The 15,503-nt window shown below is 42.0% G+C and overlaps 1 protein-coding gene across 1 annotated transcript; it reads left to right on the forward strand.

Moving 5' to 3' along the window:
- The first annotated feature begins 617 nt into the window (after positions 1–617).
- On the forward strand, positions 618–1,354 carry LOC106422110 (glutathione S-transferase T3-like). The gene is made up of 2 exons (XM_013862939.1): positions 618–830; positions 938–1,354. Exons 1-2 carry the CDS (start codon positions 618–620, stop codon positions 1,352–1,354), a joined length of 630 nt encoding a protein of 209 aa, XP_013718393.1.
- The last annotated feature ends 14,149 nt before the right edge of the window (positions 1,355–15,503 follow it).

Here is a 15,503-nt window from a genome sequence, read left to right on the forward strand (position 1 = left end):
TATAGATGTTGTTTGATGCTTGCGACAGGTAGATAGACATAGGAATAGACATGATTAATTTGCAGCCTTTTAATTTCTTGATCGCTTCTTATAGTTTGCTTGCTTGCTTGTGAAACAAATAATGTCAGTAAGAGTGATTCTTCATTCTTGTTATCTATAATCGTTTCTGTACAATCTACTTGTGACATAATAGACATGAATTGCTTGATCGCTTCTTATGGGTGTAGTCTGTTTCTATTTTGGTCATCAATTCGAAATTGCATAAAGTTTTTTGAAATGTAAATAATGAAAAGTCCTCATTCTTGATGTCTGTCATTTATGTATATGTCCTTTGTTAGATAGAAGCATTAAATCATGAAATTAAAAAACTTAACTAAAACATTTCTATAACACACAACTACTTCCTAAACCAATTAAAAGCAATTAAAAGCAACCTTAAAACTTCATCTACTTTCCTCTATTAAAGCTTCATTGTTAATCGTTTTCTCCAACTACTTCATCTCCTTCATCTTTGTTCTCTACTTCTTCTCGGTATGGATTCTCTTCAAAGCCAGTCCTCTAGCTTTTTACACTTACTAAACAGTCAACTTCCTAACAACGAATCCCCAACTCAGTTAATGAGTTTTTCACCAACTCCAGACCTTGGAGGTTCTCCTTACCATGCACAAAGTGGTGAGGACCGTAAGCAGAGGGTCAAGTGGTCAACAGCTGAAGACCTGGTCCTCATCAGTGCATGGTTGAACACCCCCAAGGATCCATTAGTTGGAAATGAGCAAAGAGCAGGAACCTTTTGGAAGAGGATTGCCGCCTATTATAATGCAAGTCCCATGGTGGTTGGGTTGCCTAAGAGAGAGCAAAGCCACTGTAAGCAAAGGTGGGGAAGATAAATGAGGGTGTCTGCAAGTTTGTGGGGTCATATGACGCTGCAACAAAACAGAGGACCAGTGGCCAGAGTGAAGATGATGTTTTAAAGGCAGCACATGAAATATTCTTCAACGATTACAAGGTGAAGGTCTCGTTGGAGCATGGCTGGAGGGAGCTCAGGAATGATCAGAAATGGTGTGGGACATATGGAAGTACTCAACAAAGCTCTGGTTTTAAAAGAAAGAGGGTGGGGGGAGAACAATCTTTTCAGTCATCGGCATCTATGCCGAGTGTGAATGGAGAGGATGAAGCAATGGCTAGGCCTACTGGTGTTAAGGCAGCAAAGGCGAAGGCTAAAAGGCCAGTGGGAGAAGGAGTGAAGAAGCTGGAAGAGTATCAGCAAATGTGGGAGATCACGGAGAAGGACTTGGCTTTTAAGGATAAGCTTAGCAACAAAAAACTGCTTGACAGTTTGCTTGCAAGAACATAGCCACTTAGTGAATTAGAAGTGGCGCTTAAGAACAAACTGATAACTGAAATGCTATCAATTTAATCTTGCTTTGAATTTTAAGTTGATGTGTAATATAGGTAGTCTTTTGTGGGAACCGAAATTCGCACTGTCGATTTCCGTTTAAATTAGGAAAGTATGAGAACCCTAATTTCCCAGAGGTCCCGGATATCTGCTAATACCACACGCCAAGCAATAAGAACACGAAACGAGAACATTAATAAAATAAGAAATCGAAAAAAAGAGCAAGATAGTTCTTATTCCGAATCTACGTTTGAGCGTTTACAACAAGGTAAGTGTCTGGGCTACGAGAGCTGTCGGCGAGATTCCTAGTTCTAAAACCCTAAGACGGCAAAAACCTAATTGAGTCGCAGCTCGAATAACAAAAACAGAAAATTGCCAAAAATCGCTCCAAGTGCTAAGTTTGCTGTGAAAAAGTCCCCCTCCATGCCTCTCGCCTAGGACTCCTTATATACTGGCTCCAAGCCGCCATAGCATAAAAATGGAGATATTCTATTTTTTCCGATTTTCGTAATTATCTTCAAAATTTCGTATTTATCCGCGGAAACTTGACATTTATCTTTCCTTGCGAACCAAGCGTAAACCGTCATGCGGCTTACGGGCTGTTGGTTAAGAAATCGTAAGTTGGGCCTCGAGTCATGTCTTAGGTCCCTTTGGGCCGTCTTCCGACTCGAAGGTTTATTACGGCCTCTTTCGATAAAGAACGAACTTTTCGCGGTTTTTACAGTAAAGTTTGATCGATAACTTAGAATGGCGGGGAATCGTGAAATGGGTTCGCTACGGTATTCGGGAGATAGCATCGAAGAGTAGACGAGAACGCATGGACTAATGTCGTATCGACGTTTCGGAAGAGCTCGGTCGCTACGTAGCGACCGGGTGCACGATCACTACGTAGCGACCGGGTGCACGATCGCTACGTAGCGACCGGGTGCACGATCGCTACGTAGCGACCGAACTTCGGTTCGAGCTCGGTCGCTACGTAGCGACCGAGCGGAATGGACGTTCGGTCGCTACGTACCGACCGAGCTTTGGCTCGAACTCGGTCGCTACGTAGCGACCGAGCGGAGCACGTGTTCGGTCGCTGCGTAACGATCCTTTTCGGGCTCTTGTCCGATGACTCGTGTTTCCTCCGCAAACCTTTTCGTAAAGAAGAATCTATTTCGAAAAAGTATTTGTTGAAGAAGGTTACTACGTTTTTCTTCTTCGGGGATTTGGACGTTAACTTTGTCGTAACTGTTTTCGACCCCAACAGTTAGCCCCCCAGCTCGTTGGGAGCGTGGATTTCTAGCGAGGTCCCAATGCGCGGTATGGCGAGTTCGGACGAGATTGGTGTATTTGGGCGAAGTTCGTATCCAAAAATCCGCAACTAAATAGTAATTTCTCATGCCTATAAGAAGGGAGATAATTTCTTCACAATCTTCACACTTACTCATTCTCATAGAGAGGTTTTTCTTGAAAAGTTCTTTCTCTTTCTCTCTATCATTTCCTTCTTGATTAAAAAGAGAAACACGAGATGTCGAGTAAGACGAGGAGTTCGAAGAAAGGGTCCTTGCCTGCGAACGTTTCTGAAGAGATTCGAGTGCCGAAGATGGAATTCGTTCCTCATTCGGTAGACCCAGCCGAGAACGAGGCATGGTGGGTGGCGTGTTACGGTTCGATCACGCCTCCCAAAGAAAAATCGTTCCCGGTCATGAACCATCGCCCGGTGGAGGCAGGTGCACCGAGTAGGAGTACTAGTGAATTCCTCGAGGTCATGCGGTCGTTCTACCATATTTCGGACGCGGTGGAATTCAGGGTTCCTCGTCAAGGAGAATGCGCTAGTAGTCCCCCGGAGGGCTTCTTTACTTGTTACGAGGCATTCGTAGCGCACTGTCGTTTGTGGTTCCCGATCCCCGAGATTATCGTCCGTGTGTTGGGTCGTTTCGGGGTGGCGATAAGCCAACTGAATCCTCTTGGCATCCAGCACCTCATAGGAATCCTGGTCCTGAGCTACGAGCATGGTCTCTCTCTCACCGTCGATCACTTCGAAGCGCTTCTTCGATTACAGATCATCAGGGACACAGACACGTACAGGCTGGTTCCTCGGAACTTCATGTCAGTGGTAAAGGGGTTTACTTCTAACTTCAACTCGTGGAGGAAGTTTTTCGTCTTCATTCGTGTAGACGCAGCGTCCGTTGAGGAGAGTTGTATCCCACTGTTTCGGAGGTTGCCGAACGATCGTCCCTTTATCAACCCTCTTGCTCCGTTTCCTGAGGACATTATTGCGATGAGGGATCTGCTCAGGAATGGTCCTTTTTTCTGGACTTCCTTTACGCCGAAGAGAGTTCGAAAGGCGTTGAGGTTTGTGCACCCTAGTCCTGCTTTGGGCGGAGAAACAAGGAGTGATTCCGAACCTGAAAACCAAGGTCCCAACGCCACTCCCACGATTGTGACGGGGCTGAACTCTTCGAAGGGGAAAGGTATTGATCTCGGCGACCTGGAGTTTTCGGTGGACGATTGCATGCTTCAAGGATGGGATCCGGACCTTGCTTTCGGCGATGGGAGCGGTACGAGTGAGGTACCTATTCAGGACTTTGATGATTTCTTCGCTGGTCTTCCGTCGGGCTTTGATGCTCCTCCGGCCACGAGTGAGTCAGAGAGGCCGAAAATCGTCGCGGAAGAATCTCGTATCATTAACGGGTTATAAACTTTAAGAATTTTGACGATCGTTATTATTATTTTTTGCTTATAACGTGTCAATCGATTTTATAGGGTTTGAACTTCCTTGGATCGACCATTGAGGCGAGCCATAGAGAGGCCATGATCTATCGCTTTAAAGCGGAGAAGGCGGAAAAGGATCTTGCTCGCATGCGAGACGAGATGTTGGCGCGAAATGCTCAACTCGCTCGTGATCATGCCAGGGCCGTTCGTAGAGTGGAACAGAAGGGCAAGAGGGAAATTGTCGAGGTGATGAAGACTCGCGCTTCTCAATTCCAGGTTGAGTACGGGAATCTTAAAGGTGCTTTCAACTCGCTGGGCGACTTCCATGAGTGTCGCGGCTCCGTCGGGAGCCTTTGGAAGACGCAGGCGGATGATTACGTTTTCGAGAGGGAGATGGAGTTAATGAAGGGTGGCATGAAGGATCATGCTCACGCTGAGGCGATCATTCCTCCGATCGATGGGAAGATTCAGGGATTCTGGGATCCCATCCCGGTTTCTCCTGATACCGTAGAAACCGCGGCTGATTTTGCCGATGACGATGAGGAAGTGAACTTTCCCGCGGATGCATTCGGAGCTTCCTTGTCCGGAAATTTTAACTTCGATCTGTGAGTGTTTTGACGGGAAGGAGTTTTTTTCCTTTATCTAGTATTTAGCGGCTGTGTGTGGCTTTTGTTCATATATGTCTGGCCGAGTGTGGCCTTCGAACTTTGTATGGGCCTATTTTGGCCATTTTTGTTGGGACTGACCGTTGGTGGCTTTGAATCCCTACCGCTATGCGGTTTATATAATGGATGTTTGTTTGAGTTACTTTGTTTAGAGTGGGTTTGAAGTAAATATGAGTTGTCGTCTCATATTTAACTTCGTTGAGGCGTTCAGTCTGTTAGTTTGTTCGAGACGTGAGTTTTCGTAAAAATTATTTACGATCTTTCGGGAACGTTGAGATACGAACGAAGAGACATGTTTTAGGATCTCGTATCGTTTAGATATCATGTCTTTGAGATGTCTGAGACCAATGCGATGAGTTTAGGGCAAGACCTAGGTTTACTCTCGGTTTTAAGGTTTGTGCGGTGACTAGCCGGCTATCGGTTTTCCTGTTGCGATTTCTACCTGATTCGTACCGATTTAAAGTCCGCGATAGGTTCTCGGCTTATACGACTTGTATGGCACGAATCGAGCATCTTTCCTGAGACAATTTGTAAGCCAACTGGAAGTGCTAGACCAAAATTTCGGATTTTTTTTTTGTAGCGCGCTTTCGTCCTTGTGTTGGACGTTTGAAGATCAAAAGAGTGATCAAGTTGCGTTTGTTTAAGACGGCTGATGTGTTCGTCGGGGCCAATCGACGAACGGAGTGTAAGATTTGTAGTGGTCGCGTTCGGACAATTTGTTCGTATCATCTCGATTTTTAACTTGGCGACGTCTCGCAGTTATTTCGAAGACTATACGTATATTTTGGTGCTGAAGTGAGATTGTTTTGCGATTTTGGGCCGTACGAGGCTGCTGGCAAGAGTATTAACGTTCGTAGATTTTCTAGGTGTGTTATGAGACTTTTGCAAGTGTCTTAAAAAGGAGCGGAGCATATTGATCGTAAAAATTTTCGAAAACTCTATAGAATTCGATTACAATAACGCATCTTTTCCTATGTGGGAGTATACGAGTATACGCACCCACTCCCCCCCCCCCTTTTTAGAGAGGGGGATAGCTTAACTCGTCTTTCGTCGAGCTGCCTACGTACCCCTTTAAAGGATCAAGCCATCTCGTAGTTCTGTTTTATGCCGCGAGCGTTTTCACTCGGTGGTTGTCGCCGTGCTGACCGCCTTGATCGTGATGATCGTGGCTGGGTCAGTGTTCTCTTCCGGATGTTCCGGTTGGGTTGAAGTGTCGGCTTCGGACTCATGTTGAGTTTCGACACCCGAAGCGTCTGCGTCTGCAGACGATGTTAAATCGTCTTTTCTCAAAACGTTGTTGGTCGAAGATTTATCAATCTTCGTGCGTTTGCAATTTGCCGTTACAGAGGTCGTCATCTGTCTTAACTTCTGTTCCGCGAGGAAGCACAGTCGCGACTGTTTCTGACATCCCCAGATAGCTGCGACCCCGTCTGGGGTCGGGAATTTGACGCCCAGGCGGTACGTCGATGGAACGGCTTGCATAGCGTTGAGCCATGGGGTTCCCATGATCACGTTGTAGATGGCAGGGTGATCGACTACCGCGAACTCGATGATTTTTGTGATCTCCTTGGCCATGACTGGTAGCTGAATCGATCCGAGGTTCATCGATACTTTGCCTGAAAAAACTATGAGCGGTTTCGGAGTTGGAGTTACTTCTCCGAGTTCGATGCTCATCCAATTGAGAGTGTTGCGGAAGATTACATTGACCTTGCTTCCCGTGTCAATGAGGACTCTTCCGACTTCCAGATCTCGTATGACGAGGTCTATGACGAGCGGATCGCAGTGAGGTTGATCGATCCCGCCGGCTTCCTCCTTTGTGAAGGTGATTGAGCAGTTCTGATCATCTCGGGTAGGAGACCATGTAGGCCAGTTTGCGCTTGACTCCACCTTCCGCTGGTAAGCCTTGATGGCCAAAACCGTATCGTTGCAGAATTGCGATCCTCCGATGATCATGTTGACTCTACAACGATTGTTATCATTCCCTTTGTCATCTGGCCTCCTGCGCGTTTATCCCCAGATTGGTTTCTTTGAGGAGATCTCTCCGCGGGAAGATTTCTGTCCGGCTTCGGGGGCCGATCGGTCTCGAGGATGAGATCTTTCACACTGGTCACTTCCGACAATTCTCCGGCTAGAAGCTTCGCGGCCAGCCTTGCTCCCAGGACCTTGCAGTTAGTCGTGGAGTGTCCTCGGGACAGGTGGAACTCGCAGAAGGTGTTTTCATCATATCCTTGATTGCGAGTCCACGTATTTCCCGTGGTTCGGCCCTGGTCTGAGCCGATCTCGTAATTGTGTGCTCCTTGGAGTTCTTCCCCCTCGTGATGGTCATACTTGTCGTTACGAGGGTTCTTTTTCCTTGTTTTTGGGTCTACATCTTTCGAGGATGATCTCGCCGAATTATGTTTTTGCGATAAGATTTTTCGTTTCTTCCTCGATCATGATGAAGTCTGTCGCCTTGTGGAGTGCGTCTTGGATTGTCTGCGGTTTTTCGAGGGATATCCATTTTCTGAATTTCGACTTGTACCAGAGCGCCTTTCTGAGCGCATCGATGGCCACCTTTTCGCTTATCCTGCTGACCCTAGACATTACCAACTTGAATCGGCTGATGAACTCTTGGACGGGTTCGTCTTCCCTCTAGGACAGACTCCAGAGATCGACATCGGAAGTTTCTCTATCTATGAACATAGAGTATTGCTTGAGAAATTCCGATGCGAGCTGTCGGAAACTTCCGATAGAATTTTGCTTAAGGCGCGCGAACCATTCGAGGGCTGCTCTTTCTAGATTCTCGACAAACAGGCGGCAGTAGCCGGCGTCTCTTTCGTCGTCCTTCAGCCTCGCTCTTCCTATCATGATGTGGAAAGCCTGAAGGTGCGCTCTCGCATCGGTCGTACCATCATACTTCGGTACTTTGATTTTTCCTGGATCGGATACCCTCGTATCTGAGATGCGAGCGGTGAAAGGGGTCTTCCGAGCCCCTTCCAGCAGCCTGTCGATCTCGGGGGCCGCGCTGGTAGCGTGATGGATTTGGTGATATAGTCGCGAAGATCGCGTATATCCGACTTCTCGTTAGCAGATTTCCGAGCTTTTCGGTGTTTACTGCGAGTGAGCTCGGTTTGCTTTTCAGCCAGCTCTTCTTGTTCGTTCCAATAGAGGATTTCCTCCTCTTCTGTCATTGGTTTGTCGAACGGAGAGCTTTCCCGAGTGAATCGGCTTCTGATCCTCCTTGGATGTCTGTCGACGTCCTCATCAGTATTTTTGGAGACTTCGCTAGGATCCAGGTCGACTTGCTCGACTCCGTTGTCCTCCGAAGCCTTCGCGGGAGGCGGAGGGCTTTCAGAGTTTCCCTTTTTGATGGGAGATTTCTCGCTAGGGTTTTGACTCGAAGGTCGTTCCTGCGCGGCTCCAGGCCTGTTGAGTGGGGTTGCAAAGTTGAGTCTTTTCCCGCGGACTTTAGTGGTTCCGCGGGGGCGGATTGCTCAAGTCCTTGCCGTTAAAGATTCAACTTGTTTGGTCAAGGTGCTCACGAGCTTATCCTGTTCTTCCGACCTTTTTTCGTAGGTGGCGAACATCTTTTTAAACTCCTTGAGCGCCACGGCGTTGGCTGGTTCGTTGGCCACAGATACGTCCGCTGCGGGATTGTGGAGATCAGTGCCTCTGCCTCCGTTAAGAGGAGTCTGCACGTTATCCGTGTCGTCAGTTGACATGTTTGGTTGAGTGTGATGTGGTTGAGAGTTAGATTGATCCGTACCCCCCTCCTTCTAGCGCCAAACTGTGGGAACCGAAATTTGCACTGTCGATTTCCGTTTAAATTAGGAAAGTAGGAGAACCCTAATTTCCCAGAGGTCCCGGATATCTGCTAATACCACACGCCAAGCAATCAGAACACGAAACGAGAACAGTAATAAAATACGAAATCGAAAAAGAGAGCAAGATAGTTCTTATTCCGAATCTGCGTTTGAGCGTTTACAACAACGTAAGTGTCTGGGCTACGAGAGCTGTCGGCGAGATTCCTAATTCTAAAACCCTAAGACAACAAAAACCTAATTGAGTCGCAGCTCGAATAACAAAAACGGAAAATTGCCTAAAATCGCTCTAAGTGCTAAGTTTGCTGTGAAAAAGTCCCCCTCCATGCCTCTCGCCTAGGACTCCTTATATACTGGCTCCAAGGTCGGTTTACGCTTTTCCCCTTCTGCCCTTAAGCCGCCATAGCATAAAAATAGAGATATTCCATTTTTTCCGATCTTCGTAATTATCTTCAAAATTTCGTATTTATCCGCGGAAACTTGACATTTATCTTTCCTTGCGAACCAAGCGTAAACCATCATGCGGCTTACGGGCTGTTGGTTAAGAAATTGTAAGTTGGGTCTCAAGTCATGTCTTTGGTCCCTTTGGGCCGTCTTCCGACTCGAAGCGTTTATTACAGCCTCTTTCGATAAAGAACGAACTTTCCGCGGTTTTTACGGTAAAGTTTGATCGATAACTTAGAATGCCGGGAATCGTGAAATGGGTTCGCTACGGTCTTCGGGAGATATCATCGAAGGGTAGACGAGAACGCATGGACTAATGTCGTATCGACGTTTCGGAAGAGCTCGGTCGCTACGTAGCAACCGGGCGCTCGGTCGCTACGTAGCAACCGGGCGCTCGGTCGCTACGTAGCAACCGGGCGCTCGATCGCTATGTAGCGACCGAACTTCAGAGCGAACGCTCGGTCGCTACGTAGCGACCGAGCTCCGGTTCAAGCTCGGTTGCTACGTAGCGACCGAGCGGAATGGACGTTCGGTAGCTACGTAGCGACCGAGCCTTGGCTCGAACTCGGTCGCTACGTAGCGACCGAGCGGAGCACGTGTTCGGTCACTGCGTAACGATCCTTTTCGGGCTCTTGTCCGATGACTCGCGTTTCCTCCGCAAAACTTTTCGTAAAAAAGAATCTATTTCGAAAAAGTATTTGTCGAAGAAGGTTTCTACGTTTTTCTTCTTAGGGGATTTGGACGTTAACTTCGTCGTAACCGTTTTCGACCCCAACATTTGTGATCAATGTTATCAATCTTGCTTTCAATTATAAGTTGATGTGTAATATTAGTAGTCTTTATGCATTTCTAATGCGTTTCTGCGTTTCTGTTTTCATATTTTGCTTTTCAGGAGAACAAGTCAGACACATCCAGTAATGGAAGCAAAAAAACCGATTGTTTGTGGCCTCTCAGCAAGTGGAATCATACCACCTCTCCAACCAGAAGTTACGGATGATGATGTTGCGGAGATCACACCAACTGAAGTACAAGTGGTGGAGATATCAGATGAAGATGAAGAAGATATGGTGGAGTTATCATGCGAAGAATACAGGAGGAATATGGGCTATTTGATTAGGATGGAGGAATCAGAAGATGACATTGAACCTGAGTTCAGAAGAATGTTGCACAGGATGCATGAGGAAGAGAAGAAGCTGAGACGGGGTATCAAGGTAGAAGAAGGACAATCCTCTAAGAGTACGAAGAGGAAGAGAAGAAGGTGAGAGTCATGGGTTTGCATTGTAGTCACGAGACGCTTGTTGCTTTGTGTAGTCATGGGACTACTTTTGTATTGGAGTCACGAGACTTGTATGTTTGTGTCTGTCACGAGACTTGTATGTTTGTGTCTGTCATGAGTCACGAGACTGTGGTTTGATTGTGTCTGTGTGTGTAGTCATGAGACTACTCTTGTCTATTTCTGTATTCACAAGACTCTTTGTATGTTTGGTAGTATGTTAAGTACTCTTCTATAAATTAAGGTGAACTTCTCATTGTACAACACACAACTGTTCTTCTCTTCTTCTCTCATTCAAGACACACCACTCTTCTTCTCTTCTTCTCTCATTCAAGACACACAACGCTTCAACTCTTCTTCTCCTCTTGTTTTCACAAAAAAAAAACACAACTCTTGTTTTTTCGATATGGCATCTTCTTCTCAAAATCCTTTTGAGGGATTGGATAATCAATATGTTGAAGAAACATTTGATCAATATTTTGATTAATATGTTAGAAGAAACATTTGACCAGTCCTTCGAGAATTTTACCATTAATTCTAGTAATCAAGAAAAAGAAAAGAAAAAAAGAAAAAAACGAGTTTACATTGAAAGAATTCGTGAAGAAGGCGATCAACATTTATGGAATGACTATTTCAGCGAAACTCCAACATATCCTCATAATCTATTCCGACAACGTTTTAGGATGAACAAGCATTTGTTCGTTCATATTGTTGATCGACTCTCCAATGAAGTTGAATTCTTTCGACAAAAGAAAGATTGTCGGGGAAGGCTTAGTCTCTCTCCTCTTCAAAAGTGTACAGCAGCCATTCGTTGCTTGGCATATGGTACTGCGGCTGATACGGTTGACGAATACCTCCGACTCGGTTCAAGTACAACTCGATCATGTTTGGAAAATTTTGTCGATGGAATAATATATTTATTCGGCGATGAGTACCTAAGAAGACCTACACCGGCTGATCTTCAACGTCTACTTGATGTTGGTGAGCATCGTAGATTTCTCGGGATGATAGGAAGCATCGATTGTATGCATTGGGAGTGGAAGAATTGTCCCACCATTTGGAAAGGTCAGTATTCTCGTGGTTCGGGAAAACCCAAAATCGTTTGGAGGCGGTTGCATCGTATGATCTATGGATATGATATGCATTTTTTGGACCTCCAGGTACCCTAAATGATATCAATGTTCTTGATCGCTCACTTGTTTTTGATGACATAATAAAAGGTGAAGCTCCGCAAGTGACCTTCTATGTCAATGGAAGAGAGTATCATATGACTTACTATCTCACCGACGGTATTTATCCGAAATGGGTAACTTTTATCCAATCAATTTCAATGCCACAAGGGCCGAAAGCGGTTTTATTTGCTCAACACCAAGAAGCTGTCCGAAAAGATGTCGAACGTGCGTTTGGAGTCTTGCAAGCTCGCTTTGCCATTGTTAAAAATCTGGCACTTTTTTGGGATAAAGTCAAAATTGGGAGGATTATGAGAGCATGTATCATACTCCATAACATGATAATAGAAGACGAACGAGATGGATACACTCTATATAATGTTACAGAGTTCCTACAAGGAGAAGACTCCGGAAGTTCACATGTCGATCTCGAATTTGATACGGGTATGCCTACAAATATCGCCAATATTATGGATGCTCGAACTAGAATTCGTGACAAACCAATGCATGAACAACTAAAAGCTGATTTGGTTGAACATATGTAGGATAAATTCGGACGTGATGAAGACAACAATTGAACTCAGATGTTTTTTTCAAATTATTCCCGTTTATTTTACTAATCTTTGTTTTAGTGTTTTTTTAATTAATGTTTAAAATTTTTTATTTAATAAATAAATTTAATCTTTTCAAAATTTTAGTTTAATAATTTTTTTTCTTAAGAATCTCAAATTAAGACTTTTACCATTGGAGCCAAAAAATTAAGTGTCTCTTAACTACAACCTCTTAACTATCATTAATTATTAAAAAATTATTAAGAGTCCAATTACAACTCTTACGGTTGATCATGCTCTAAGCAAAGAAAGCATCGACAATTTTTACAACCAAACAACAAGAACAAACCAACAACAGTAAAAGAACAGCGAGTTAATTCTTTGACAACAAAAGGGTCCCTCAAGAAACAGTTTTTCTTTTTCACTTTTTAACTCCTCAATAAGCAAGCAAAAGAGTAACCCTTTTTACATGAGTCCGTACCTCATAACTAGAACCCAATCTCTGATGAGAGAATCTGCCAAAACTTTTATGTAATTCTCTCCAACCAAAAACAGAAAAGAAAAGAATCCTTTTATTCTTACTTATCTTGGGACTTTAATCTACTATGGGACAAAAGAATGAAAAAAAATCTTGCACCACCTAAAGTAATCTCCCATAAAACAAGGGAGTGGTTAATGACAATTTTCCCCATTAATGAGATCAATATGAATCATTGGATCAGAATTGGAACAAATGTTGTAATGGACCACAGGGGGTCAAAATAATCTCATATGGACCTCTTGCCTTTTTATTTTAAAAATGAATTAAAATTAAATCAAAAATAGGAGGAAAAGACCATGAAGCCTAGAAAGTTCTACTTATTTACTAACCCAACCACACACTATCCTAGCCCACTAACCCGATCCTACTCAATTAATGGGGAAAATTGTCATTAACCACTCCCTTGTTTTATGGGAGATTACTTTAGGTGGTGCCAGATTTTTTTTCATTCTTTTGTCCCATAGTAGATTAAAGTCCGTAAGAATAAAAGGATTCTTTTCTTTACCATTGGAACAAATGCTGTAATGGACCACAAGGGGTCAAAATAATCTCATATGGACCTCTTGCCTTTTTATTTTAAAAATGAATTAAAATTAAATCAAAAATAGGAGGAAAAGACCATGAAGCCTAGAAAGTTCTACTTATTTACTAACCCAACCACACACTATCCTAGCCCACTAACCCGATCCTACTCAATTCGGATCCCTAAATCCCCAAATCTCTGTTTCTCAAACATCCTCCCTCTCACGATTTTCACCTTCATCTTTCATTACTATTTTTTCAAAATCAAACTAAAATCATGTAACATCCACCTGATTCCTCTTGTGTTACTCAATTTCATCTATTCCATAATCAATCCTGATTCATAATGCTAAGAACCAGATTTTAATTTTTTTTTTTATCAAAATTGCTTCATCTCATTATCCAAATCAAAATCGAAAAATTCTTCAAACTTTATGAAATTTCATTCTTATCCCAAATCGATCAATTCTCCATCTTTCTCAATCCATTTTCTCTTATATAAAATTGAATCTCGTGTTCAATGTACAAAATTTCCGACAATGAAAAACACATAGTATTACTAGTACAACTAGAACGTGAATAACTAATACAACTACGACAAATTTAGCTAGTATGACTAATATAATTAGAACGTGTATAACTAGTATAACTTTACATTTAATATGGTATATTAGCTTTTTGTTTTCAGCATGTGAATGATGTTATAGAAGAGGATGATGTAGAACCAATGAAAAAATTGGTATAATCTTCCACTATATGGATTTGTCGAAATATGTTTAAAGTTATTTTTGTTAATATTTATTTGGATAGTTCTTGTTTACCAATTGTACCAGTTGTACTAGTTATACTATTTACGGAAAAAAATTATCTTCACATGTAGTTCAACCATAATTTTTAAAATATGATACACGTTTAAAACATGATGCACAATACAAGATGAAATAACATAGTTGTACTAGTAATTGAATTGTATTGGTTTGTACATAGTTGTACCAGTTTGTACATAGTTGTACTTTGACATTGAAATCGAAAAAACTAGTTGTACCACTTCTTTATGTATACATGTCTTTGCCCCAATAAAATGAAATCATCAATTTTGTTAAAATACATTTCATGTATGTTTTCCAAAAATTATATGGACAAAGAAGTTAACAAACCTTACAAGAATAAGGTAAATCATGCAAACTTATGAAATGGTGTAAAAACTGCAAAAAAAAAAAAAACAAAAAATTATCACAAATAAAAAGGAACCTATCTAAATACTTACCAAATTGGCCAGCTAATTGTTTTTACCATATAGAATATCCAATGGAATATATCAATTTCAGAACCTGAATAGTTGTACTAGTTATATCAGTATCACCAGCTTGATGTACATATGAGGGATGTTCACCTTCTCATCTCTCCCCATCACCACACTCATTATCACACACAAGTAGATCAGCCTCATCCTGTCACGCCGAGACCAGCTGTGAACTTCTTGTAGATGCACCTTTTTGATCGACTGCAAGGTGATCTTACCACCTGTCCTTAGTGGATGTGTCAAAATATGTTAATAGTTTGTTTATATAATATTTGTTTTGATAATGATTTATTTTTCGGTTTGTACTAGTTGTATTATATATGGAAGAAAATTATCTTCACGTTTTTGCTCCCGAAGCCGAATAAGACAACTGCCGAGCGAGAAAAGATTGCAGTTTAAGATCTGGAAGAGTATAGTCCAAAAGATAATGCATAAGCCATCACGAGTTTGAAAAAAATACATAAACATTAATATTTGGTATTTGGACTACAACAATAATAGTTTAACCGGTTTAACTACAGTAGTACTATTACTAGTTTAATTGTGGCAACACTTGATTTGTGTTTTTCTAGTGTTGGTTAGTAGGTTTCTCGCCTCAAAGTTCATTTTCTTGATATGGACATGAAAATATTACAAGAAATAGAGCAATTGTAATCACATACACAAAAAGAACATGGTGAAACTTGCATATTTTGATATAAAATATGATATACATATGTTTGTTGTATCTAAAAATTTGATTTCAAATAGTTTTTGATTCTTATGTTTGCAAATTCGTACATTTCACTCAGTTTATTATTTAATTCTATTTTATAATATAAATTTTTTCCTACAAAAAAATAAATCTTTAAAAATCTATGAAGTTTTTAAAAATTATAAAATTTATAATCCCAATACCATCAGTTTTTAATATCTATTTTTTTATAAATATTATTTAGTTTTACGTGTTGTATTTACGTACCTAACAAATTTTTCTCTTAATTTTATCGACTTTGATTTAATGTATTTCAACCAAAAGAAATAGATAACAGGTTAAACTACACAAAAATATTTAGGAATAGTACAATTAGTACAACGACTTGATTTAATATTCAACCATAATGTTTAAAACATGATACACGTTTAAAATGTAATGCACAATA

This window comes from Brassica napus, chromosome C9 (assembly GCF_020379485.1).
Source record: "Brassica napus cultivar Da-Ae chromosome C9, Da-Ae, whole genome shotgun sequence".
Classification (NCBI taxonomy): Eukaryota; Viridiplantae; Streptophyta; class Magnoliopsida; order Brassicales; family Brassicaceae; genus Brassica; species Brassica napus.